The following is a 23,937-nucleotide window of genomic DNA, read 5'->3' on the forward strand; positions in this document are numbered from 1 at the left end:
CCTGTTACTTCAAGACTTTTGACCTTACATATCAGCATGCTGCTTTAGATATAAATTCACAAATACAAGGAACAAAAAGGAAGAGCCTATACTTCCCACTCTTAATTAAGAGTAATGACAAAAATATGCAACAATTTTCTAATTACCACAAGAAAGCACTTTGTATTAGTGTCTTTTGCCTGTTATTTATTTTATAGGCTTCATGTTTTGTAAGTTGCTTAATATCCACTGCCTCATTTAAGCATCACAAGAACATTAACAAGCACACATAGGGCATTTAAAAAATTATTCTTGTTTTTCAGGAGAGAGTATTACTGATGGTTGTCACTTACCCAAAGTTGTGTAGCACTTAAGTGGCAAAGTCTAATGTAACTATAATCTTTTGCCTCTAAATCATGTTATTTACTAATAACAAAATGTTCCTACACAAAGAATTTTAGCTATTATGCTCTGAGTCAGTACACTGAATTCTTGCCGTTAACCTAAATTATTCAATGAAAGATATTGTGCATACTTATTCTTTTTATATCACAATTGAAAATTAACCTAAAATATAGTTTTAACCCCAGTTATAATATTGGTATTAAGAGCTAGGGATCATCTCTGTAACTCAGGATTTTGTTTTCTGGTGAAAAAAAGCCAACACGAGAGGGGCCATATGCATTTTCAGTTTTATTCAGTAGTATATACTTTAGTGTATCTATGTTAACTATAGGCTTTCAATAAAGTATTTGTTGAGTGAATAACTGAGAGGATTTATATTGTATTCTACTATCTGTGTGACATTACTAAATATTATCATATATTGCCACTGAACATTCCAATTAATCTTACAAGTTTTGAATGAACACAGTAATAAAAGTTTTCATAGTCTAACACATATTTAATAGAGTACCACTTATTTTTGTTATCTTATTAAAATCACAGATATTATTTAATCTTTATTGAGCAGATGAATAAGCCAAGACATAGAAAAGCTTAGTAACATGCTAGGTGGCAACCCAAGCCAGAGATTCCTCTTATGTGGGTTTCATACAGCTGTACTGAGTTATAAAAGTCATTAAAATTTAATTATCTTAAAATAACCTGATATTGATAAGATGTATTTAATAGCTTGCGATTTGGTAGAGCCTATCTTTGAGGTGTGATTATATTAACATTTCTATCATTCTAAATTGATATTTGTGTTTTACTACTTCTAAAGTTATATATTGTTAAGATGCCTTCATGTGTGTCTGATTAAATTTTATTCTACTCATGAGCTCCATATTCTTCCTACTTTGATCCTCTGTTCTTATCAGAAATTTATATATGGTTTTTTAAATGTCATTAAACATCAGTCATCTCATGCTGTTTAGATCAGGAATTTTCCTAGATCAGCAAAACATCTTTTTTCAAAATTGCCAAAGCTTTGAGATACATGGTCATTTTAAACTTAGCAGATATTTTGCTTCTCCTTTCAGGTGTTGACAGCTCTTCTACGACAAGCAGTGCTTCTCCAATGCCCAACAGTTACGATGCCCTAGAAGGAGGCAGCTATCCAGGTAAGTTGTTTTGTGCGTAGTTGAAGTTTATTTGAAAAGTTACTGACCATCAATTACTTTCAAACATGAACACTTACTGTACATAATTAGCAGGCTATATTTTTAACAGAGAAAGGAAACATTTTCCTGTTATTTTCAGCCTTAATTTCATGGTGTAATTGTCATGTAACAACTATGGATGCTGTCTCTGGGAGGCCTAAGGAAATTTAGTATTTGATTTTTGTTACCATGCTCTTTATCTTTTTCCTCTTCCTAGAAGACTTAATACTGAATAATTTTTCTCTTCTTTCCCTTCTTTTTTATGCTAGTAACTCCTTTAAATTTATATTTCTGTTCTCATGCCTAGGTCCTTGAATTTCTTCCAACTAGCCTCTGAGTATAAAGTCTTTGACTCTTTCCTCCCGCTATGGCTCCTGCCTGCCTCCACCAGTAAATAGATTAACCAATTTGAGGGTAGGTTTTGGAGGCATTACTTTTAACCATGTCTGGAAATAATGTAGGAGATAATGTAGGAAATAATGTAGGTCATCATGTAGGAGCAGGAGTGGTGGATAGTGTTAAAAAATCTAAAATTTGACTTCTATAATGGATAGTTCTTTCATTCTAGCGTCTTGTACTGTTATTTTCCTAATGTGCCTGTCTCCTAACACCAACAGCCTGACAACCACACCTGACCGTCTGCCTTATCTTTTTAATGATTCCAAATTTAGGACTAACAAAACAACTTTTTGTGCTCTTCTCTTTCTTAGCACATTGGTAATTATCCAGGATGAAGCTTAATTGAAATTGGAATGTGCTGGACTTCACACACTGTCTTGCTATCACTGTCGTATGAATCAGTAGAAAACTTCAATTTTCTCAGCTTAATATAGAGTTCCCTTTTAATATTTCAAGAATACTTAAATGAGCTACTCAGTCTTTGTGGTTAAGGGCTTTTTCTCCTGGGAATCTGTGGATCTGTGTGTATGTGTATGGGTGAGAAGTTGTGGACCATTCCAGAAGCAATCCCCATTATCAGAATATTCTAGAAGAGTCACTTCATTCACTAAAAGATGAAAACTATAACTATAGTATTTCATGAGCATCAGGTTAACCCGAAGTAAAACATCCAATGTAGTGGAGTTAAAAGATGGTGGCCTTAGAGTTAGACCTTGCTGTGTTTGTCTGTATTCATGTAATCAGCACATCTTAATCTTTTTATGGACTGTGCCTTGGCAGTAAGTGAATGACCCTGGGCAAGTTTCCTAGCTATGTGTACTACACCAAAATTAAGGAAAGAATCTGTCAGAGTAAGATTAAGTGAAATAAGTCTGTATGTCAGGTACTAGATAGGTCTTAGGGACTGTAGAGATGTATGAAACATTGTCCCTTTCCTAAATAAGGTGAAAAGCATTGGACTCTCATATTTAGGACTCCAGTTCTTCATTTCTTAAGCTGATGACTCTTGCTATGTTAAGAGATCCTTCTATTAATACTTCTGTTCCTATCACCGTCAGGAGAGACAAGCAGGAAATCTAAGGAAATGACATGACGTTGATGCTTTTGTCCTTTTAAGAATGTCCAGGAAGGTCTCTTCAAAAATGAGAGCTAATAGAGTCAGTAGAAGGATGGGATTCCTCAGTAAACTTTGAAAAAATAAATTTATTAAAGTCAGATGCTTTTAAGAATTTTTTTGCAGAATCTGATTGCTAGTGAAGAATATAATTTTTATATGAAATATAGATTAAAATACATATATTTTATTTTTTAATAAAACTTTTCATTTAGTTTTGGAGTATAGCTGATTAACAATGTTGTGATAGTTTCAGGCGGACAGGGAAGGGACTCAGCCATATATATACAGGTACGCATTCTCCCCCTAACTCCCCTCTTGTCCAGGCTGTCACATAACATTAAACAGAGTTCCATGTGCTGTTCAGTAGGTCCTTTTAAATATAGCAGTGTAAAATACACATATATTTTAGATTTAACTTTAAAAATAAGACTAATAGTATAACAAAATGTTAATAATGGTTTTGTGCAGTTGATGTTACTCTTATATATGATAATTAAATTTTCTACAGTTATTTTTCCCCTACAGTTTTCATCAAGTTTTAGTTTCTGTTTTAAATTTAAATGAAGGAAAAGCATTCATTCATTAAATCTCATTTGGCCTCTGTTATATACTAGACATTGTTTTAGGAGCCACACACTATTCTAGACATTGTCTTTCATAGTTTCACAGTTTCACCTCTGAAAATAAAGCAGACTTCCGGGGGACTGTGGAGATAGGCCACTTCTTCCATGGGTCTTTTTTTTTTTTTTTAAATAAATGTCAAGGTCAGATAAAAAAGCAAGTTGGAGAAGAGAGTAATTGACACTCTTTTTATTGCTTTGCTTTGTTTTCTGCTTCTTAGCCCCATTTCTGCTGAGAGAATAAAGGGAAAAAAATAACTTTTCGTATATATAAATATATATTTATATTATAACATATTCTATATTGTATTTATTATATACATTTAATATGTTATCTGTTAGGAATATCAACTGCAGTATGTGTCAGTGAAATGATACAAGATGGAGTTTCCCTGTAATATATTTGTTAAAAAAAATAAAGATGGAGTAGGAACATGTGAAACAAGATTAGCAAAATATTTAAAGCTAAGTAATGGATATATGGGTTTATTATTTTGTTCCATTCTTGTATACAGTCACAATTTCTCATAATAAAAAGTTTTAATAAAAGAAAGTGTCAAAGTAGTGGCTCACCCAGGCGTCTTTGTGGAGTGCTGCTTTTCAGTGAACACCATGCTTTTTCCTTTGTTAGATGTGCTTTCCTCATCAGCAAGTAGTCCTGCTCCTGACCCCGCTCCTGACCCTGCTCCAGCGCCAGCTCCAGCTGCTCCTCAGCCTTCAAAAATGCCTAAGCCATTTGGGTATGGTTATCCGACTCTTCAGCCTGGGTATCAGAATGCCACAGCACCACTTAATTCTGGAGGACCACCCAGTAGCCCAGTGTATTCTGGATTCCAGCAGTATGCTCAAGTATGTATTTAGTCATATAAAGTTATATAAAAATTGTGGAACTTAGCAATTCTGACAAGTCCCTGGTGATTCTAATGGATCATAAGTGCTAATATAGATAAGCCTAGATTAAACATGCACAGACTTTGATTCCAGTTTGTATGTGCGTGTTTATGTGTGTATGTATACAGAGAAGAAGATAAAACTGATTTTTCTTTTTTGCCTTGTACTTTTATTTTTCAGAGCCTCTGTAATATGCAGATATTCATTCTATGATCAGGAAATTAAATCTTATTTTAAATTTTGTATTACTAAGCTGGCTTTCTCCAAAACTGACATGATATAAATGTAGTTTGGGATTTTGGTTTCAGCACTTAACTTGAAGAAGTCTCTGTGACATATAACTAAAATTGGTAAAAGCTTCAACAAATGGCTCATTAATACATTTGTTCATTATTTTTGACTTGACCTTTCATGGAGTTACCTCTTAAGTACCATAGCAGTTTATTAAAAGAACAATAAGTGTTTTGCATTTATACTTGTTGAGAGAAAGTAAAATATAAGGAAACAGTTTAAATGACAAAAGCATTCTACTTATAATAAAAAACTGCTCTCAGTAGACTAACTTTACAGAGATTTCATCTTATGGTGAACTGATGAAAATTAGAGAAGAAAAAAAAACCATTTCTTCCTGGAATTTAATTTTAGAATTAAAGTACTGAAGGAAGAAGGAAACTGGGAAAGGCACTGGAGAAATATGGTTGGTTAGTTCAGGTTTCCCTGCCTTCCATTTTGTTAGATTTTCTTTAGGGCTGTATTGGTCCAAATGGAATTCCATTTCAGGATAAGTGAACAATAATGATTTAAGTACATAGCAAGGATGTGCATTTAAATTCTTATCTGTCTACTTAAAAAAAGATTATAGATTTTAATCTAATATTAACATTAACAAGGTAATTTTAAAAGAAGCCATTTATTTTTCAAGTCCTATTTAGAATAAGAGTATTTTACTTTAAATAGCTTTCTGTAGTAAAATTGAAAAGTGAAAGTGAAAGTCACTCAGTCATGTCCGACTCTTTGCGACCCCATGGTCTATACATTCCATGGAATTCTCCAGGCCAGAATACTGGAGTGGGTAGCCTTTTCCTTCTCCAAGGGGGTCTTCCAAACCCAGGGATCGAACCCAGGTCTCCCACATGGCAGGCAGATTCTTTACCAGCTGAGCCACAAGGAGTAAAATTGAAATGACTCTAAATATTTGCATTTAGTACAACCCAGTGGGAGGGCCCTGAATCTTAAGGGCTTTCTTGGTATTCATTTATTTGAGATGACCTATACTAAGTAGAGGGAAACCCCAGTGGTTGCCCTTTGAGGACGAAAAAAACTTAAAATTAGTTTTTCAGAGTTGAAAAACAGAAAAAGTTGATGTTTTAAAAAGAAGGGAATCCCCTCAGTCCAGTGTTTAAGACTTGGTGCTTTCACTGCCTTGGGTTCAGGTTCAGTCACTGGTTGGGGAAATAAGATCCCACAAGCCACGTGGTATGGCCCCCAAAAAAACCCTAAAAATTAAAAAATAAATTAATTGTAAAAGAAAAATTAGAAAAAGATTTTAGGGCTTCCCTGGTGGCTCTGTGGTTGAGAATCTGCCTTGCAATGCAAGGGACGCCAGTTCAGTCCCTTGTCCAGGAATATCCCATATGCCAAGGAGCAACTAAGCCCGTATGTTACAGCTGCTGAACCTGGGTGCTGAGAGCCTGTGCTCCAAAACAGGAGAAGCCCCCGCAGTGAGAAGCCCTTATACCACCACTGGAGAGTAGCCACCGCTCACCACAACTAGAGAAAGCCTGTGTGCAGCAGCAAAGACCCACCACAGCCAAAACATTTTTTTAAATCTTTAAAAATATATATTTTAGTGAATATTTAAAAAAAAAACCCAGATACAGATACTGTATGGCTTTTTTTTTTTTTTTTTAATTAAAAAGCGGTGCATGAGCAGTTGTAGGATAATGCAGATAAACAGAAACGAAGAAAATAAATACCAGCCAGTATTCCCACCATCAAGATATAAACAGTAACACTTGCAGTTTGTCCTTCCAGGTTTCTTGCTATATGCATCTACGGGAGAAAGCCAGTAAAGGAGCTGGGCATCTAAATGACTTATTTACACAGACAAGTTGATAAATATGAGCATCATTTTACATTTTTTAAAAAAATCCTTGAACAGCATGAGAGGGAACCTGTCCACATTATTTCATACCTTTCATCTAATAGCTGCGTAATGTTTTATAATCGCCCAGCCTACTGCTATTGGTCATAACTGAGCATCAAAATCAACGTGTACAAGTGTGCACAGACCGTTGTGCGTTTGTCTCATTATTTCCTTAGATGAAATTTCTTCAGGTAAGATTAGCCAATCACAGCTGCTAATACCTAGAATTTCTCCCTGCTTATTCATTCAGTGAAAACTGAGTTTCTTCTATGTGACAGCCCTACTCTAGGCACTGAGGCTACTTGAGGAAGCCAAGTGAACAAAACCGAGTTCCTTCTCTCAAGAAACTTGGTGGGAAGGCCGGACCAATAGGACAATAAGTAAATCCATACATTAACAAGCTGATTTCAAACAATGACAAATGCTGTGAAACAAGATGAATTGAAGAAATTGCAGGGCTTGGGTATATAAACAGGAAAGCCCTCACTGTAGAAGTTAAGTTTAGTTAATATCTGAATGACAGGAAAAGCCAGACAAGGATAAATATGAGGGTAGAGAATTTCAGGCTGCAGAAACATATATACAGAAACGTAAGGCAGAGGCCTGGAGAATCCCAGGGATGGGGAAGCCTGGTGGGCTCCCGTCTATGGGGTTGCACAGAGTCGGACACACTGAAGTGACTTAGCAGCGAGGCAGAGGCAACTTTGACGTATTTCAGAACTGAAGTCCCAGTGTGGCTGTAGCTCAGATGGCAAAGGGAAGAATAATAGTAATGATATCACAGAGTTTGGGAAAGACCATAGTCAGAAACTTGAGTTTTACACCAGTGCAGAGGAAAGACATAGGAGATTTTATGGAATGGAATGAAATCTGGTTTATGTATTTAGAGAATCATTTGGCTACTAAGTGAAGAACGGATTAGGGATGGGAGTATTTGAAAATATAAAAATGGAAACAGGGAGACAGATGGAAGCTTTGCATTATCCCAGAAATAGATGATTCTGCTTTGTTCTAAGGTGGTATTGGCAGAGGGAGTAAAAAGTGGATGGATAAGGGATGTCTTTTGACTGATGTGGTGGGTGAGAGAAAGGAAGCATTAAGGATAACTCTTAGGTTTTTGGCAGGACAGCTGGATAGAGGGTAGTGTATTTATTTAGATGGAAGACAGAGGAATAGTTCTGGAAATGGGAATCAAGTTTTCCAGATTAATTTAAAATGCCCAGTAGACATCCAAGTGGAGATATCTAGCAGACGGTAGTTTTTGGTGCTCAGATATGAAGAAATAATGGACCAATTAATATTCCTAGCAAAAGTGTCTATGACTGCACTTCTCAGTATGCCAAGAATTATTTTTTTATAAGCAAAACTGTTTTACTATTTTCATAATTATTAGTTGTGTTTCTTTACTGAAATCCTTGTTCATATTCTTTCACCATTATTCTGTTCAGGTCCTTCTGGTTTGTAAAAGCTGTCTGTAATAAGTACATTAACCTTTTTTTGTCTAATTTATATTATAATTTTTTCCCCCAGCTTGACATTTGTTTTCAATTTTAATGTTTTTTTTAATACATTAGAGAAATGTTTATATAGTCATATTATAATTTTTTTTTTGTTTTTACCTTTGTATCCTTTAAAAGTCTTTCAATATCAAGATAGGAAAAATTCCCTCTGTGTTTTTTTTAGTTCTTTGGTGACTTTACTTTTGCATCTTTTAAGGTTTTATTTTGGTATATAAATATAAATCTCATTCTCTCCAAAATAGTTCTAATTTCACTGATATTAAATAATCTGTTCTTTCTTATTGATTAAATATTCTACCTTTATTTTATATCCTAAATTCTTAAATTTAAATTCTAAATTCTTATCCTAAACTTGGGTCTGTTTGGGGTTTTCTATTATACACTGTTACTAATTCATATAATCATTTTTCTCCCCTCCTTTACAGCTCTGATGTAAACTCAGTGAATCCCTTTTATTATGCAGGGCTTTTTTCCTTTTGCTTAGCTTCAGCAGCTTCAGTTACTATCAACAATTTGCTCTACTTGTTTTACCTATCCTCAGCACACATGTACTCATGCACATGCACACACATGCACACGTACACACACACACACACACACACACACACACACACCCTTTTCTTGCACAGGGTCTTAAAGCTAACCCTGGGCAGGGCAAAGTAGGGAGATGAAAAAGATAATTTCTTGCAAACTGTAATACCACTATTAGAGCCAACAAAATTAACAATAATTTCTAAATGTTGTTTAAAATTGAGTCAGCTTTCAGAGTTGCCTGGTAGTTTCCAGATTGCTATTCTGTAGTTGGTTTGTTCAAATCAAGACTCACTAATTGTATTAGCGTTATGTCTCTTAATTCTCTTGTTAACTCTAACACACAACTCTGCCCCTATTTTTTGTGCCTTTGATCTTTTGGAAAAAACTAAGTCTCTTGATCTATAGACTGTCCCACATTCTGAATTTGACTAATTGCTTCTTGTGGTATCATTTGACTTGTTCCTCTGTTTCATTTTCTGTGGACTAGAAATTAGATCCAATGGCTTGATTAAATTCAGTATATTACTTCATTTATTTATTTTGTAAGCCAAAATATATATTCTGATTCTGTGTACAACATAATAATACATGATTGTCTCACTTTAGTGGTGCTAAGATAGATTAGTGGGTTCCTTTGGTGACAGCCTTGTCCTTTCATTGTGAAGTTCCTCGTTAAGCTTTCACTCATCTCTTGGTATCTGTTTGTCATCTATTCCAGATGACCATTACCTGTATCATTTATTCCCATATGGGTTATAAAATAGTGATTTTCCTGACTTTATCATTCTGTACTGATTAGCTGGAATTCCTCAGTATGTTCACATAATGGAGTGTTTGATAACTGTACAAAAGAATGTGGAGAATCTCTATATACAGATGTAGAGTTACTGCTAGCACTTTTTTTTAGGTGAAAAGGTCACATTTAGAGCAGTGTATATATTAGTTTATATTGTATTATTAAGAAGAGACAATGGAAGGTAAGACCAAAAGCTAATAGTTAGCTTAGGGAGAGGGATCAGGAGTGAAACAAGATATTTCTGAATTATTGTAAAGTTTTGACATTAAAACTATGTAAATTTTACTCAAAAAAGCATAAAATGAATGAAAGATAGAAAGCAATCCTTGAAAATTAAAATCAAAAAGAAGTGAACCAGTTTATCAAGTTGAATACATTCTGATATAGAAAAAAGTATTGTTTTAACAAATCTTAAAACTCAGTATTTTGTATGTTCTGAATAGAAAATAAGGACAAAAGAACTACAAAGAAATCTTTAAATAACCTTGCACTTATAATAATATTAGTGTTGTTATATTGGAACTATCTTAGGATGTTGTAGGATAAAACAAATAAGTAAGGCTGTTATCAGAGCTTCCCAGGTGGCTCAGTGATAAAGAACCCACCTGCCGACACAGAAGACAGAGTTCGATCCCTGGGTTGGCAATCTCCCTTGGAGGAGGAAATGGCAACTCACTCCGGTATTCTTGCCTGGAATATTCCAGGACAGGAGCCTGGCAGGTGCAGAGTTGGACTTGACTGAGCACATATGCATAATGCTGTTACCATTAGAATACAAGATTTTCAGCAAAAGAGAAGAGCGATAAAGGCATAAAATCAAAAAAATTAAAATGCCATTACCTAAATTTGAATTGGAAATGTCAGTGTGAACTCATTATTTTTTTTTTCTTCTATGATTTCTATCTCTATTGTAGAAGTCTGGAAGTAATAACAACACAATAACAATGTTATCTAGATTATGGTCTCTAGATACCATCCCAATTTAAAAGGAACCAGGAATCTTTGTTGGATAAATGGCTAATTTCAGTTCTGAAGAAGTGATACAGAATGTCATGCCAGAAAACAAGGAAACTAACAGAGACAACGGGTTCATATCAAAAGGACACTGAAATCAGCTGCAGGGGCTGTCACTGACAGAAGACTGGGTAGTGTGGGCTTCAGAGTGAATAGTAACTACAGTTCATTAAGTCACACTGAGTTAATAAGAGCCATGACATCATAATAATACTAAAAATATAAAAGAAACAAAAACTAAGCAAGCAGAACTCATGGAACATCATTATCATTCCTATGGCAGCAACACATTCTGAAAATTGAAAAACTTTAAGCATTTATCCTGCCTTTCCAGTATGCAAGGTATTCAGAGAAACCAAATTCTTGATGTTGAAAAGCATTGTCGAAATATTGTTGTTAAGTTTAACCATTCACATAAGGTTTAAATTTTTTCAGTATTTTTGCTTTGAGTTTTTTAAAGAGTGCTTTAAACTGAGCTGCCCAATTAGGTTTTTCTACTTTACAAAGCTAGATTCAAATTTTATCTTTTTGCTTTCCTGTATGTTAATTTCCTACACATAGTATAATAAATTGTATTCTTGTTTGATACATTGTTCTTCTGTGTTGTTGCAAATTGCCCTTTCTGCAGTATCCTGGTATGAACCAGCTGTCCTCCAGTCTGGGAGGATTGAGTCTTCAGAGTTCTTCACAGCCAGAAAGCTTGAGACCTGTCAACCTTACTCAGGAGAGGAATATTTTACCCATGACTCCTGTTTGGGCTCCTGTACCCAACTTGAATTTAGACCTCAAGAAATTAAACTGTAGCCCAGAGTAAGTATTTATAATCTTTAGTAAGTAAAAACCTTGTCAAAAACATTGCATGACTTTCAAACATAGTAAAAATATTATGGTATTAATTCCTTGATTGGAAGTTTTGTTAATGTGAACTCTTGTAATTTAGTTTGTGTAGAAATTCTAGATGTAAAATTTAGTTTAAGTCATCAGTTCCTGTCCTCTTTGTTGCTGTCGAGTCTCATTCCTTGTCTCATTCCCTATTATCTAATGCTAGGGAAAGTTTTTTCTGTTTTAGTGAAGGGTTTTAGAAACCCAAATCTAACCATATTTTTCTTAAATTTCTTTCTCCTCACTTTTTACCAGTAGTAACTTCTTTTAAAGTAATCTTCCTTTTAAATTAGGTGAAATCTTAATTTAATGCAATTTCAATCTCTGCTTGAAAAGGATACAGATTAGATAAGTAGTTTTATTTCTAAATTTTCTTTTCCCACTTAGTGTTGAATGAGAAGACCCTTGCCCCAATGTGTATTTATCCATTTATTTAGCCTGAATATTGATTTGGATTTTCTTTATTGAGTATTTCCTCACCTCACAGAGAAGTTGGCAGTCTCCATCTGATGGCCACAAGCCAGTGGTGTATAAGCTCTGTTACTCACTTGCAGTGCCCCCCAAACCAAAAGTCCTCTGTTAGTGTCTGCTTTCTGTTTTTCTGTCTCCTAAGTCTAGAATGTTTCTCTCTACCCAGACATCGTCCTGCTTCTGGAATCTCTCCTTATAAACTCTGCTTCACAGACAACACTGTCTTCCTTGCATTAGAATAGTGTTCTTTAGAGGCAACACCGGAGAAGGCAGTGCACCCCACTCCAGTACTCTCGCCTGGAAAATCCCATGGACGGAGGAGCCTGATGGGCTGCAGTCCGTGAGGTTGCTAAGAGTTGGACATGACCGAGCGACTTCACTTTCAGTTTTCATTTCCATGCATTGGAGAAGGAAATGGCAACCCACTCCAGTGTTCTTGCCTGGAGAATCCCAGGAATGGGGGAGCCTGGTGGGCTGCCGTCTATGGGGTCGCACAGAGTCGGACACGACTGAAGCGACTTAGCAGCAGCAGCAGCAGAGGCAACATATATATATGTATTTTTAAGGCAATAGTTTTCCAGCTTAAAAAATAAAAAAGCTATATGTATTTTTAAGGCCCTAGTTTTCTAGCTTAAAAAAAAAAAGCTAACAAGTTCCTCTCTTTTTAACCAAAGTCTTATATAGATTTCTAATAGAGGAAACAGAATATGGGGGTGCTTTGAGGGTTCCACCTCTTCCACCATCCCCTACACCAGCCCCCAATCAGTGCCTAAGGCAGTGCCAAGACCATTTCCTAAAAAACGTAAAACCATTGATTCCAGATTGAAAGTTAGCTGCCCAAACTATGTGTAAGTTGCTATCAGGTCAATAAGTATGTGAATTATGGCCCTGTACTATGAATGGTTAGGCACCCCCTCCAAGTAGGTAAATACAGTATATGTTTATGTGTAAGAGATCACATAGATAGGGAATAGTTCTATGTTTCTACTCAATTATGTGTAAAATACATAAAATACCTTGTACCTAAATAGCAGAGTATTAGGCTTTAGAGCATTGGAGAAGGCAGTGGCACCCCACTCCAGTACTCCTGCCTGGAAAATCCCATGGACGGAGGAGCCTGGTAGGCTGCAGCCCATGGGGTCGCTAAGAGTCGGACACGACAGAGCGACTTCACTTTCACTTTTCACTTTCATGCATTGGAGAAGGAAATGGCAACCCACTCGTGTTCTTGCCTGGAGAATCCCAGGGACGGGGGAGCCTGGTGGGCTGCCGTCTATGGGGTCACACAGAGTCGGACACGACTGAAGCGACTTAGCAGTAGCAGCAGCAGACTTTAGAGCATAGATTTAGAGTTTGACAGACCTAGATACTTATTGTGGTTCCACTGATAAGTATCCATGAAGCTGTGCCAATACTCTGTGTCTCAAATCTGTGTTGTCAACTGTATAACAGAAATAGTAATTGTGTCTGCATATTAAGATGAGTCATTCAGCATTTCAGTCAGTTCAGTTCGGTCACTCAGTCATGTCCGACTCTTTGTGACCCCATGGACTGCAGCATGACAGGCTTTCCTGTCCATCACCAACTCCTGGAGCTTGCTCAAACTCATGTCCATCATGTGAGTGATGCCATCCAACCGTCTTTCCCTCTGTCGTTCCTTCTCCTCCCGCCTTCAGTCTTTCCCAGCATCAGGGACTTTTCCAGGGAGTCAGTTCTTCGCATCAGGTGGCCAAAGTATTGAAGCTTCAGCTTCAGTCCTTCCAATGAACACCCAGGACTGATCTCCTTTAGGATGGACTGGTTGGATCTCCTTGCAGTCCAAGGGACTCTACAAGAGTCTTCTCTAACACCACAGTTCAAAAGCATCAATTCTTCAGCACTCAGCTTTCTTTATAGTCCAACTCTCACATCCATACATGACCACTGGGACTGAATGCTTTCTAAATTAGGTGCCAGACACTGTTTTTAGGTGCTGGGAATGAAGCGGTAAACCAAAGTTCTCAGTCTCATGCAGCCTGTATCCTATTAGGGAAGACACACTGTGAATAATCAAACCAATGGGTACGCAACGTAATCTCGGAATAACTCTGAAGTAGGGAATAGTAAGGATTGAGGTTGATTATTTTTAATTGAGGAGTCAGGATAGGTTTTCCCAAGGAGTTAACATTTGAATAGAGATCTGAATGAAATGAGAGAGCAAAATGTGACTCTGGAAAGAGGGCGCCAAGCTGCATGAACAGCAAATGCAGTGGTCCTGAAGCAGAAACCAGCTTGGTGTGTTCGGGGAACTCACCAGTGTGGAGTCAACCCATATCTGGATTATCTCAACATACTGTCAACCACTCTTCTTAAAATTCCTGTCACCATTTCCAGCACCTCTGCTTTGTATCTCTGGTTGCTCCTTTATTGGTTCTGTGTCTGCTGATCTCAAGTTGTGAGCACTAGTCTGTGAGAGGAATAGTGCTAGGGTGACACAGTGAACAAAAGGTCGCTGATAGAGAAGATAAAGTGCACAGCTAAAGCAGGTCAGACTACCTGATGCCATAGAGGCATAAGTAGACCTCAGAGCACAGAGGAAGAAGTCTTTCCTTCTGACTTGTGAGCAGGGTGAGGGTGGTTTCACAGGAAGCTAGAACTCTGATGAGGCTTAGAAAAAGGAGGCGTTCAACAGGTGAAGGACGCACAGTAGATCAGGAGCCGCATCCTTAAGATGCAAAGGTACCTTTTCAGTCATGTTTTCTGCCCCCTGCTGTTCATGCCCTGATGGTCATACTAGAGTTACTGTGTTTTCCTGAGTGTGTTATACTTTTTCACCATGAAAATGTTGAGTCCTTAATTTGGATCTTTTGACATATAAATTACATATATACCTGTTAAGTCATCAGGACCCTCATAGTTCTGTAGTATGTCCAGTGATTTTCACGTATCCTCTTGACTGTCTAGCTGTCTGCAAGTATCCACATCAGTATTAGTATTTTTCCTGATAGCTAACATAGTCCCTGTTGTTTCTGTCTTTACAGTTCATTTCGGTGTACTTTAACAAATATTCCACAGACACAGGCGTTACTGAATAAAGCTAAGCTTCCTTTAGGATTGTTGTTACATCCCTTCAGAGACCTAACGGTAAAGTAACATATTTTAAGGTATTTGTGGGTGTTGACCTCTGTACTTAATGTGCAAGATGTTTGGATTGTATATTTTCTTAGAATTTTTATTTTGTTTTATTGAAAGTAGAATTAATTATTTCAGTTTCGATACAACAAACATTTTCTATCACCTGCTGATAGGAGCAAAAACGTAGAGGCAGATAATTGCGGTGCAGGATGACTAATACCTGTAACTAATCAGCATCTGTGACGTAGTTAAGTAACGAGCACAGTACTGGAGGGGTTTCCTCTGGGTACAGTAGCGGGTGTTTTCTACAACAATGAGATCTGAGCTGGGTTTGGAAAGAGTAGTAGTTTTAGTGGTACTGTGGAATGGCCATAGGTGACAAACTTCAGCAGTTATTTTTAAACATAAAGGAAACACCACCAGCGGCGCACAGTTAGGGAGGAAAACCATACAGTTGTTCCCAACTGTATTAATCAAGTAACCTTTGTAATAATAAAGTCTAAATTCTTGAAGCCTATTGAATTAAAATGTTATTTTTTAAAGTTTCCATAGTCTATTTGATATAATACCTAGCATGCTGGATTTTTTATACATATTCTGGTATTTCATGCAAGCATATTGTATTTAAACTAAAATTCCTAAACTTCAGAAAAAACATTTAATCAGATACATTTTATTTATACTTTATAAGTTGTGTTTCACCCTCATACTTCTTTATAACTACGGTTTTTTTACCCTCTATTGCTAATGAGTTTCTTTTGCTCTCATTCAACCAAAAAATATTTTTTGATTACCTGTCACGCTGAGTGCTGAGGATACAAAGGTCATTAAGCTTCCTTGTGGAGTTTTCTTTCCTCAAGTGAATAGAAAATAAAATAATTATAATATATGATAAGTACCTTCATTATATTCATTCAGTAAGTACTATTTGACCAGCTGTAATAAAATTGCAGCCTTTATTTCTAAACCAACATAGGTAATTTCCCAGATTCTGGAAGTGTATACACTAAATTGGCAGCAGTGACTTCCTTGGGAATGTAGAATTCTGGGTAATTTTTAATTTTCTCATTTTCAGTTAAATATATTTCCTGATATTTTCACAAATAACATGTAGTTACTTATGTATAAAGTTCCTGTCCCACACTAAGCCTTGAGAGATGTACTGTCTTTAAGGCACATTGTCCTTGGTTTCTGCTGACCCGTGGTCCCCATCCAGGCTGTATGGCTGCCTAACGAGCAGGGCCTTGGAGTCTGGTACCAGGTGCAGTCAGGCGGCAAAGACAGACATTTTATACACTGCGAGTTTCTCACACTTGCTTCTTATCAGTGTAGCTGATAAGCTGAGGTTATTATATTATCTTGGCCAACCAGACTTGCTTCTCTGCCAGTAACTTTCATTACATTTGATTTGGCTTTATTTTACTGTTATTTTACAGTTTGTGTTAGAAGAGGGAGAAACTTGATAGCTGCTTATGTTGCTCAGTGCACCACTGGAATTTATTAAAATACTTCAGTTTCAAAACACAAATGTGTTTTCTGTTCTGCATAGGGAGCAGAGCAGTATGTGGTCCATTTTTCCTCTGGGGTGTTTTTTCTGCTACAACATCTTTATTCTTTTTCCTAGCAATTGCCAGTGATAACATCCAATACCATTGTGAGGTGCCGATCTTGTCGAACATATATCAACCCTTTTGTATCCTTCATTGATCAACGTAGATGGAAATGCAATTTGTGCTATAGAGTTAATGATGGTGAGTTTCATATTCTTTTTTAATATTTGTTTCATTTATTTGTCTGTTCCAGGTCTTAGTTGAGGATGTATAGTTGTGGCATGTGGAATCTTTAGTTAACAGCAGGTGAGCTCTAGATCTCAGACTAGGGATCAAAGCTGGGCCACCTACATTGGGAGCAGAGTCTTAGCCATTGGACTATCAGGGAAGTCCCTCAGATTCTTAAAATAACGTGTCTTATATTATTTTAGACATTTTGACATTGTTGCTATTATCTGGTGTCTCCTCACTGTTTATAAACTTTCATGACACTTTTAATGAATAGAATGCAGGCTAGGGACACTTCATTTTTGGCTGGCCAAGGGGATAATGCGGACTGCGACAGGGAGGGGAGAAGGTAAAAAGAATTCATAGATTATTTTTGAAGAAGTGAAGTGCAGCAGTGCAGCTCCGATAGATGAGAGCATGCGCACTAATCATGCTTGACCCTGACAAGTTTAGGTTGTCTTCTTTCTGTACATGTGGTCCATTCAGCTCAGTGTAGATCTCTGCTGGTGTGTGTGGACACACGTGTGCATGTGCATCTGCTGTCCCCTTCAGGGACATGTCTTAGATCCTCTTACGATGATTGCTTTCAAATCTGTGTTTCTGATTTCTTTGCCATGTCATGTGACATAATAAATAGGACATAAGCCTAAGAAGCAAGGCTACTTGTGTCCTGGTTTTCTCATCTAATTTCAGAAGATAAGTTTTCTTGTCCTCCTGATTTGTTTTTTTAAAGAAGGTTTAGGGGATTAGTTTTTACCATTCAGTTCAGTTCAGTTCAGTTACTCAGTCGTGTCCAGCTGTTTGCGACCCCATGAATTGCAGCACACCAGGCCTCCCTGTCCATCACCAACTCCTGGAGTTCACTCAGACTCACGTCCATTGAGTCGGTGATGCCATCCAACCACCTCTGTCATCCCCTTCTCCTCCTGCCCCCAATCCCTCCCAGCATCAGAGTCTTTTCCAATGAGTCAACTCTTCGCATGAGGTGGCCAAAGTACTGGAGTTTCAGCTTTAGCATCATTCCTTCCAAAGACATCCCAGGGCTGATCTCCTTCAGAATGGACTGGTTGGATCTCCTTGTAGTCCAAGGGACTCTCAAGAGTCTTCTCCAACACCACAGTTCAAAAGCATCAATTCTTCGGCGCTCAGCTTTCTTCACAGTCCAACTCTCACATCCATACATGACCACAGGAAAAACCATAGCCTTAACTAGACGGACCTTTGTTGGCAACCATTAGATCTTCACAAAGCTTTTATAAACTTCATAAATATTAATGATAGAGGTGTTTATTTCTAGGCATATATATGTGTTTAGAAATTGTGCTACTAACTTTGTACTGGATTCCTAATCTTTTCTAGTTCCTGAAGAATTTATGTATAATCCCCTTACCCGATCCTATGGAGAGCCTCATAAACGGCCAGAAGTTCAGAATTCAACAGTGGAGTTCATTGCTTCTTCAGATTATATGGTAACTATTCAGTGTTAAAATTAGTCCTGCAGTGCAGTTGTATTGGTCATTTGGTAGTTTACTCTTAAGTGAATTCTTGTCTAAATTTTTAAATTGTCCATTGTATGATTTTTTTGAAATAGTGCTGAAACCTTGTACTTAACAAATAGATAACTCTTTGTATCTTTGTAAAGATTGCTTGATCTCCTAAAAGAACGCAGTTACATCACTAAGAAATGTTTCCTAATAAATGTTTCCTAATAAATATGTTTCCTACTTATCTACAATTTGTTGCCATTTTGATTTCATTACTTGCTTGTAATGAATATAAATATTCTTTTTACCATTTAGTATTTAAGATCCTTCAACAGAAAAACTCATGTTTTTGTCAAAAATTGCTTTTAAGAACTTGCTTTACACCTAGCACTTAACCCCTGGGATTCAACTGCCATCAGGTGACCCAATGGTACTAATGATTGTCAGGTTTAAAAATATAAATGTTTAAAGTAAAATATTTTTAGGAGTAGGGAGAGGGTTTAAAGGTTAATATTTAATAATAAATATGTTTACTTTTCCTTGGAAAGATATCTCGGCTATTACTCTATCAGGAAGACATTTAGCCCATCTGCTTAACCATTACTGTGTAATTACTGCCAAATCATGTTTAATCCATGAACAAATTTAAAAGATAAAAATCAAAGGAATGCCATTTTCATTACCTAAGATCTTATAAAACATTGATTCTATTTGTGTAGATACATATATATATATATTACAATCAGTAAATATCCAGTACTAGTTGTGATATGAAAAGAATGACTTATACCTACTAAATATGTTACATTATTTCTATTCCTTTCAGCTCCGTCCACCTCAACCTGCAGTTTACTTGTTTGTTTTAGATGTGTCTCATAATGCAGTAGAAGCTGGATATTTGACAATTTTGTGCCAGTCACTGTTAGAAAATCTAGACAAGTAAGAATTTTTTTTACTCATTGTGTGTGTGTGTGTGTGTGTGTGTGTGTATAAATGTATAAAATGTGAAGTGTGTTTATTAGCAGTTTATGGGGTTGGCTTTTATTAAGTTTGATTTCATTTATCACTAAAAGAGTACATCCTATCTACTTTAGAATAAAGATCTACGTATATTATTTGGATTTATAACTTTGTATCTGAATCTTAAAACCATAATAGTTTTAATACTTAGGAATTTAGATTTTATCTCTAACTATCCCTCTGACTTAGCAAGTCTGTGCACTTAGATCCAGACAACTCAACCTAGCCAGGGTATCAAGGATCTGGATGAGAGAAATCGAGCTGTAATTTATGCCTGAGCAAGAAGTTTTTCATAAGATAGTTTCAGATGTGCTAATGAGAAAATGAGCCAGATAAAGGGAAAGAGGGAATTGATAGTGTGCTGAATATTTTAAGAAGCCAGAAACTGAACTGGCATATTAGTAAGAAGCTTTATGGTGAAAGGGGAAACAAAGTATAGGATAAGGTGATTAAACTTATTAGTCTATCTACCAGTATTAGTCACGAAGGAGACCCTTAACTAACTTAAAAAGTGGATGTTCCAGGTCTCTGGGAAACAAAGTTGTTTGTACCTCTCTTTTTCTACTCCAACACCCATGAGAAGTATGACTTCAGGTTGTTTGTAATAGTAGCTTCCTACTGCAGGGGTTCTGGACTTGTGTAGAGGTGTAGGGGTGAATATATATTGAATATATATTCTATATATAGTGTATATATTGAATATATTATATATATTGTGTATATATAATATATGTATTCAATATATATTGAAATATATTTCAGTATTCAAAATACATGAATATTTTGTCAGAAGTACTTGGTAATTCCAAAAGGTTCTTGTCTCCCCTTTTCCGTTTGAGTTTGAGTTTGAGAGTCCTTCTTCTGTTGAGTGCTAGCTGTAGTCGCTATAATTGCATATCACTGATCTTGGCCTGTGAATAAACTGATAACATTGAAATATTCAAGATTAAAAACATCCAGAGATATTAAATGATTTGCTTTAAGTTTCTGTTAGTAACTTAGTGATTTCATATTTCTGTCCTTGATTGAAGCATTTGCCCTTTTTAAGTCACAAGTGCTTAATTCAGACATGACTTTAGCAGTGAGTAGCAAAGGAAGACGCTCTGCAAAGAAATAGCTGTTAAGACTGAAGAGTTAGCTTGCTGGGAAGGTATTTGATGATATAGCACTAGAAATAGGAGCCAGTGCAATGCAAGAGACGAGGGCTCAATCCCCAGGTTGGGAAGATCCCCTGCAGAAGGAAGTGGCAACCTACTCCAGTATTCTTGCCTGGAGAATTCTATGGACAGAGGAGCCTGGTGAACTACATACAGTCCATGGAGTTGCAAACGGTCAGACACGACTGAGACAAACACATTCACTTTTTACTTTCAGCAGAGATAAGTGATTATTTGCAAATTAAATGGTCTATGGAAAGCCAAAAAGATAATATTGGGAATGAAAAACAGTTTTTAAAATGTATATGTTTGATTAAAGTGGAAATTAAAAGTATCAGAAAAGTAAAAAAGTAAAGGTGATAGGCTAGCAATAAGATATTATCATGCTTCTGGAAAGGGCTGTGTATGTAACTTTGAGAAAGGAAATTTGATGCTGGAGCGGTTCTAGCTCAGCTTTGTATTTTGGCCTAGAGGTACGTAGTCTCCATTGCGACTGATAACAAATGACTCTAATAATCAGTGACCCTAGAAATCTCAAAGAAGTGAAGAAATTAGTCTGTAGAAACAAGATAAACCTTGACCAGTATTACTAAGCTAAACACCTACATAATTTGTTGTTTTCTGTTCTCTGAAATGCCTTTTTAAAAAATTGGAATATAATTGCTTTACAGTGTTGTGTTAGTTTCTGCTTTACAGTGTCATGAATCAGCCTCTGAGTAGCCTGATTGATCCTTCATAATAATAATAGTGCTGCTTGCTTTGATGCACACTGTTTCGGCATCCTGTAATATTAAAAAATATCTTTAAAGACATTGCTAAAACAATAAATTACATAAAAAATCGTAATAAATTACATTTAAAAATTATAGCAGTTAACATGATGGTACTTAGAAATATACTGATACTTTTGTAAGACATGGCATCTATCTTATTAATAAGGATAGCTTGCCAGGCTTTTTTTTTGACAGACTTTAAATGGTTATTTATTCTTTGCTGTATTATTGACTTGAATACTGACAGAAAATTTGAATACTTGAATACTCACAGAATATTTTTAAAAGAGTGGTCATAGATAAAATGTCTTGATGTTTCTGAATGTGGTTTTTATTTAAAATTTTACATGTTAAAATCTTTTCTTGAATAGTACTCATTTTGTCAATCTGTTCTTAAAATACTGAAACAACATACATGATTTTTGTAATATTGAAACTGAAAATATGAGCAATTTTTACTTAAAGGAGTTTGTTTCAGAGGAAAGTTATCAAGAAATCTTTGTTTTTTAAGCATATCATTTTAAGTTTTGATTTATTATTTGAAGATAGTTCTGTTATCAGAGGCATGAACTCTGAACATGTCTGGTTTCATCTTAAAATGGAATGCTTTATATTTACTCTTTTCTGATATGCGTTGGTTTAGATAGGGGTAACTATTCTGTCCTCTATATAAAAACATAAACAATTATTCTTAGTATTTTTAAAAAGAATATGTCCCTTAGCAGTTTGAATTTAAAATGATTATTTTTATCTTTAGGCTCCCTGGAGATTCACGAACAAGAATAGGATTCGTGACCTTTGATAGCACTATTCATTTCTACAATTTGCAAGAAGGATTATCACAGCCTCAAATGTTGATTGTATCTGATATAGATGGTAAGCAGTGAATAAAACAAAACTCTATTAATAAAACAGAATTTTGGAATTCAGGGTACTTTATTTTACAACATATCTTGTCATAATGCTGTACAGATAATTTAGCTCATTAGATATTTGTTTTAAAATAATTGCTTTCCTGGAAAGTACTTGAGTCAAAGTTTTTTACACCTACGTATGTGTACTTACACATGCTCACACACACACATGTATGATATGTACAGAGGATATATATTAAAGCAGTATTGTGCATACCCTTTACATGTTTGGACTTAGAAAACTAAGAATTTTTAAATTCGAAATTCTTTTGAGTTTATTTATATTTTGGTTAAAATATATGTTTTCCCCATAGATGTTTTTCTACCTACTCCGGATAGCTTACTTGTGAATCTATATGAAAGTAAAGAGGTGAGATTGAATTTTTTTTTTAAAGTATTAAAGTATTTCTGTTACTTCATCTGATTGTAATGTTGAACATGTGTTTCCTTGGTATATATTAACATTGCAGTAAACAATGTAGGTAGCATATCTGTTGACTACTCACTTTACAGTCCTCCAAAATGTAGTGGCATATACTGTACTCTGGAATATTGCCCTTCCTTCTCAGTAATTCAGCTTTCAATCTTTGTTTCCCCAGCTTATAAAAGACTTATTGAATGCGTTACCCAATATGTTCACCAATACAAGAGAAACACACAGTGCTCTGGGTCCTGCTCTCCAGGCTGCCTTTAAATTAATGTCTCCAACAGGGGGCCGTGTGTCTCTATTTCAGACACAGTTACCTTCCTTGGGGGCAGGGCTTCTGCAGTCCAGAGAAGATCCTAATCAGAGATCAAGCACAAAGGTATTTTATATTAGTTCCTCTCTCATATTCAAGATCATGGCTTCTACCTCTATTGACTTAATTATTTGAGTCTATTTTTCTAATTCTTTGATAGTGAAAAAAAAAAACAACTGGTAAGAGAGTTTAATTCAAATTACCATTTTGTTGTTGTGTTGCAGTGTGTTCTTTTTAATACTTTGTTTATGAGTCATAGAAATTTAGAAATTATCTACTATAAGCCTTTTTTTACAGATGAGGAAACAGATTCAACAGTCTTGCCAAAAGTTAAATAAATATTTAATGGTAAAGATGTGACTTGGATTTTCTGACTCTAGTGTTCTTTTCTATTTCACAATTGATAAAACTTACTAAATCTGAGATATAATTTAATATGCACATATTAATAAACTTTTAATGAAGGTAATACAAATCACTGTATAAAACTTGGAACATGGAAACATATAGATGATCGGTTATCTTACTGTCAAGATAATAGTAGTTAAATAAATACAAGTAAGCGCAGTTGGGCATCATACATGTATACTATATTTTTTTGTTGACTTTTTTCACTGAAGTGAGCATTCACTCATAGTGAGCATTTTTGGAGGTCCCTAAAAATTCTACTTAAAAAAGGTTTTTTAGTAAATGAGAAAAACATGATTTCGTTAATTGTTTTCTTGCTGTTTAAGAGTGAAATGAGGCTGAATGTTCCTAAGGTTTTACAGTGAAGACTTGGTCAGGGTATTTTAACCCCAATTTCAAATACTCGTTTTTGTTCTGTAAATAAGTTTTGTCTGACCTCAACTTATATATATGAAAATGTCCATTGCAACTAGTTATGAGTATGAATTAAAGTTTTAATAGTGTTGTAAATCTTTAGCCACATATTCAGTTTTTCCCTAAGATAAATTCCTAGAAGTGAAATTATTGGATCGATGA

General features: G+C 35.7%; 1 protein-coding gene across 2 annotated transcripts in view; it reads left to right on the top strand.

The window, feature by feature from the left end:
- SEC24B (SEC24 homolog B, COPII component) overlaps positions 1–23,937 on the top strand; it is an 81,991-nt gene that overhangs the window by 47,417 nt on the left and 10,637 nt on the right. For both annotated transcript variants that reach the window (XM_086407021.1, XM_086407022.1), the window contains 10 exons: positions 1,464–1,544; positions 4,351–4,568; positions 11,249–11,430; positions 14,994–15,096; positions 16,712–16,838; positions 18,225–18,334; positions 19,176–19,288; positions 22,057–22,175; positions 22,528–22,583; positions 22,813–23,019. In XM_086407021.1, the coding sequence (XP_086263147.1) occupies positions 1,464–1,544; positions 4,351–4,568; positions 11,249–11,430; positions 14,994–15,096; positions 16,712–16,838; positions 18,225–18,334; positions 19,176–19,288; positions 22,057–22,175; positions 22,528–22,583; positions 22,813–23,019 (1,316 nt within the window). The remainder of the gene's footprint in view (positions 1–1,463; positions 1,545–4,350; positions 4,569–11,248; positions 11,431–14,993; positions 15,097–16,711; positions 16,839–18,224; positions 18,335–19,175; positions 19,289–22,056; positions 22,176–22,527; positions 22,584–22,812; positions 23,020–23,937) is intronic.

This window comes from Bos grunniens, chromosome 6 (assembly GCF_055505025.1).
Source record: "Bos grunniens cultivar Pamir isolate PY7600 chromosome 6, Bosgru_T2T1.0, whole genome shotgun sequence".
NCBI classification, from domain to species: Eukaryota; Metazoa; Chordata; class Mammalia; order Artiodactyla; family Bovidae; genus Bos; species Bos grunniens.